The 2,385-nt window shown below is 37.7% G+C and overlaps 1 protein-coding gene across 8 annotated transcripts in view; it reads right to left on the bottom strand.

Annotated features, from left to right (window-relative positions):
- The window catches only part of LOC106807115 (protein c-ets-1-A-like), a 46,005-nt gene that overhangs the window by 5,750 nt on the left and 37,870 nt on the right, over positions 1–2,385 (bottom strand). For all 8 annotated transcript variants that reach the window (XM_014809379.1, XM_014809387.1, XM_014809401.1 and 5 more), the window contains one exon: positions 436–636. In XM_014809379.1, the coding sequence (XP_014664865.1) occupies positions 436–636 (201 nt within the window). The remainder of the gene's footprint in view (positions 1–435; positions 637–2,385) is intronic.

The following is a 2,385-nucleotide window of genomic DNA, read 5'->3' as shown; positions in this document are numbered from 1 at the left end:
GTGTGTTCATCTGTGGATGCGCGGTCTATGCAGATCGGTAATCAATGTATAGGTGGGCATTAGTAGATAGATGGTTGTGCAACTGATGGGTAGTGGCACAGAAATGAGTGGTGAATGAGAGGTAACATGGAGGAGTGGTGAATGAGAGGTAACATGGAGGAGTGGTGAATGAGAGGTAACATAAATGAGTGACGTATGGTTAGTAACATGGATGAGTAGTGTATATATAGGTCGTGTATGGGTGATGTAAAGGTGGTAACGTGAATAGACAGTGTACGATGGGTGGCTGGTAGAACATGCCTAAGTGGTGTGCGGGTGGAGGAACATGAGAGCTAGGCTGTTCGTGTGTAGATAGGTGCTCGTGTATGAATCACCAATGGCAGACTGAAGGGCAGTAGTGTACGTTCTCTTCAGTCTCTCTACGCATCTACTTACCGCTCTGAAGCCTTTCCAAATGCTCCCACAGTATGTCCCCGACGTAGGGCGGCGCGCGGGCGAAGAATGCCTCCTTGCCCATGCCGCAGAGCGTGATGCCTCGCATCGTGAAGTTCGACACGACGACTTCTTGCAGCGAGAACTCGCGCACGGCCCAGCAGAGCCACTGCTGTACGTGCAGCTCTGTCCATTCACGCGGATCTGTGTGTGCGTGTGAAGGGATGAGGGTGAGAGCGAGAACACAAACGGCGTGCGATGAGCATTGATAAATCACAATGGCGCGTTACCGGCAGGTTTCATGCGCGCGAATGCCTGCGGTGGCAGGAAAAAAAATATATATTTCAGAAGTAGATTCCATGCAATAATAAATGCAGGCGAAGTGTTTACGAGAATCCATAAATTATTTCTTGTAGGCGAATATATTTAATACGCACTGAGCAACAAGCAGAGTGAAGGCAGGAATGAGCAAGCGTCCCACAGACATAATTCATTTTAGTCACTTCATTTGGTTGCATCGGCATTTCACGTTATTTTTTGTGTTATTAGTATTGAATGATAACATACACATCAGGTTTCAGCATAATTTTAAGTAAAATTAGTGGGGTAAATTTGGCTACATAACCATTTTAATGTTTAATATTCAGGTTTCAGCATAATTTTAAGTAAAATTCGTGGGGTAAATTGGGCTACATGACCATTTTAATGTTTAATATTCAGGTTTCAGCATAATTTTAAGTAAAATTTCAGCATAATTTTAAGTAAAATTCGTGGGGTAAATTGGGCTACATGACCATTTTAATGTTTAATATTCAGGTTTCAGCATAATTTTAAGTAAAATTAGTGGGGTAAATTTGGCTACATGACCATTTTAATATTTAATATTCGTGAGATATATATTATTAAAACCTGAATTTAAAACTTGCAGGATTTGCTATGAGTGATGTCAGTGCTGCATTTGGTGGAAATAATAAGTCTGGGTTACATATTTGAATTTCATTTGAAAACATTTGAGACCAGGAATAATAATAATAAATAATAATAAATCTCATTTAGCATAAATATATTTTAAAATCTTACTGAAATTAATATAGATGTAAATATATAATATTGATATCGATAAAATAATGCGAACATTGATAATTGATATTATTAAAAACTCCTCGTAAAGTCTTGTGTAAAGCATTGGAATATAACATGAAAAGTGCAACTTGGGTTACTAGTGCCAGAGTCAATGCAAGCAATTGTGCCACACATTAAAATAAATAAACAACACCAACATTTTAAAATCAAGTAATTAACATTGAAAAATTAAAATAGGTACGTGGAATAATTAAAACATTTTTAAACCTAAGATACTGTTGACTGTGATGTTAGTGTTCTCATTCAAGAAAACTATTACTACCTCTTAGATTTACTTGTATTTTTATAATATTTATATATACTTATTACTACTACTTCTACTTAGACTTCCTTCTAGTACTATCTATATACTTAGATTATTGTTTTAACCAGCAAAAACATTGCCTGAAAATTATTGCTAGGTAAATATATACAGGTGTCAACTAATCACGATCATCAATGCTAAAAACTTGATTTACTGCAATGCCCTTCAAAGATTTACCCTTCATTTACGTGTTTACAAACTATTGAACGAATGCTGTACTCATATATAGCGTCGAATAAACAGTTCTTACAAACGTTCCTACATGCTCTTTCACTGGCAGGCTATTTAGTGTAAATCACATCAATTATTATAATATATATATTATAACAATTTTACTTCCAAATTTATTTATTTCATATACATGTGTGTGTGTGTGTGTGTGTGTGTGTGTGTGTGTGTGTGCGTGTGCGTGTGTGTGTGTGTGTGTGTGTGCGTGTGCGTGTGCGTGTGTGTGTGCGTGCGCGCGTGCGTGTGCGTGTGCGTGTGTGTGTGTGCGCGTGAGCGCG

This window comes from Priapulus caudatus, unplaced genomic scaffold (assembly GCF_000485595.1).
Source record: "Priapulus caudatus unplaced genomic scaffold, Priapulus_caudatus-5.0.1 Scaffold10, whole genome shotgun sequence".
NCBI lineage: Eukaryota > Metazoa > Priapulida > Priapulimorpha > Priapulimorphida > Priapulidae > Priapulus > Priapulus caudatus.
The sequence above is the reverse complement of the archived record's forward strand: the minus strand, read 5'-3'. Positions and strand labels throughout refer to the sequence as shown.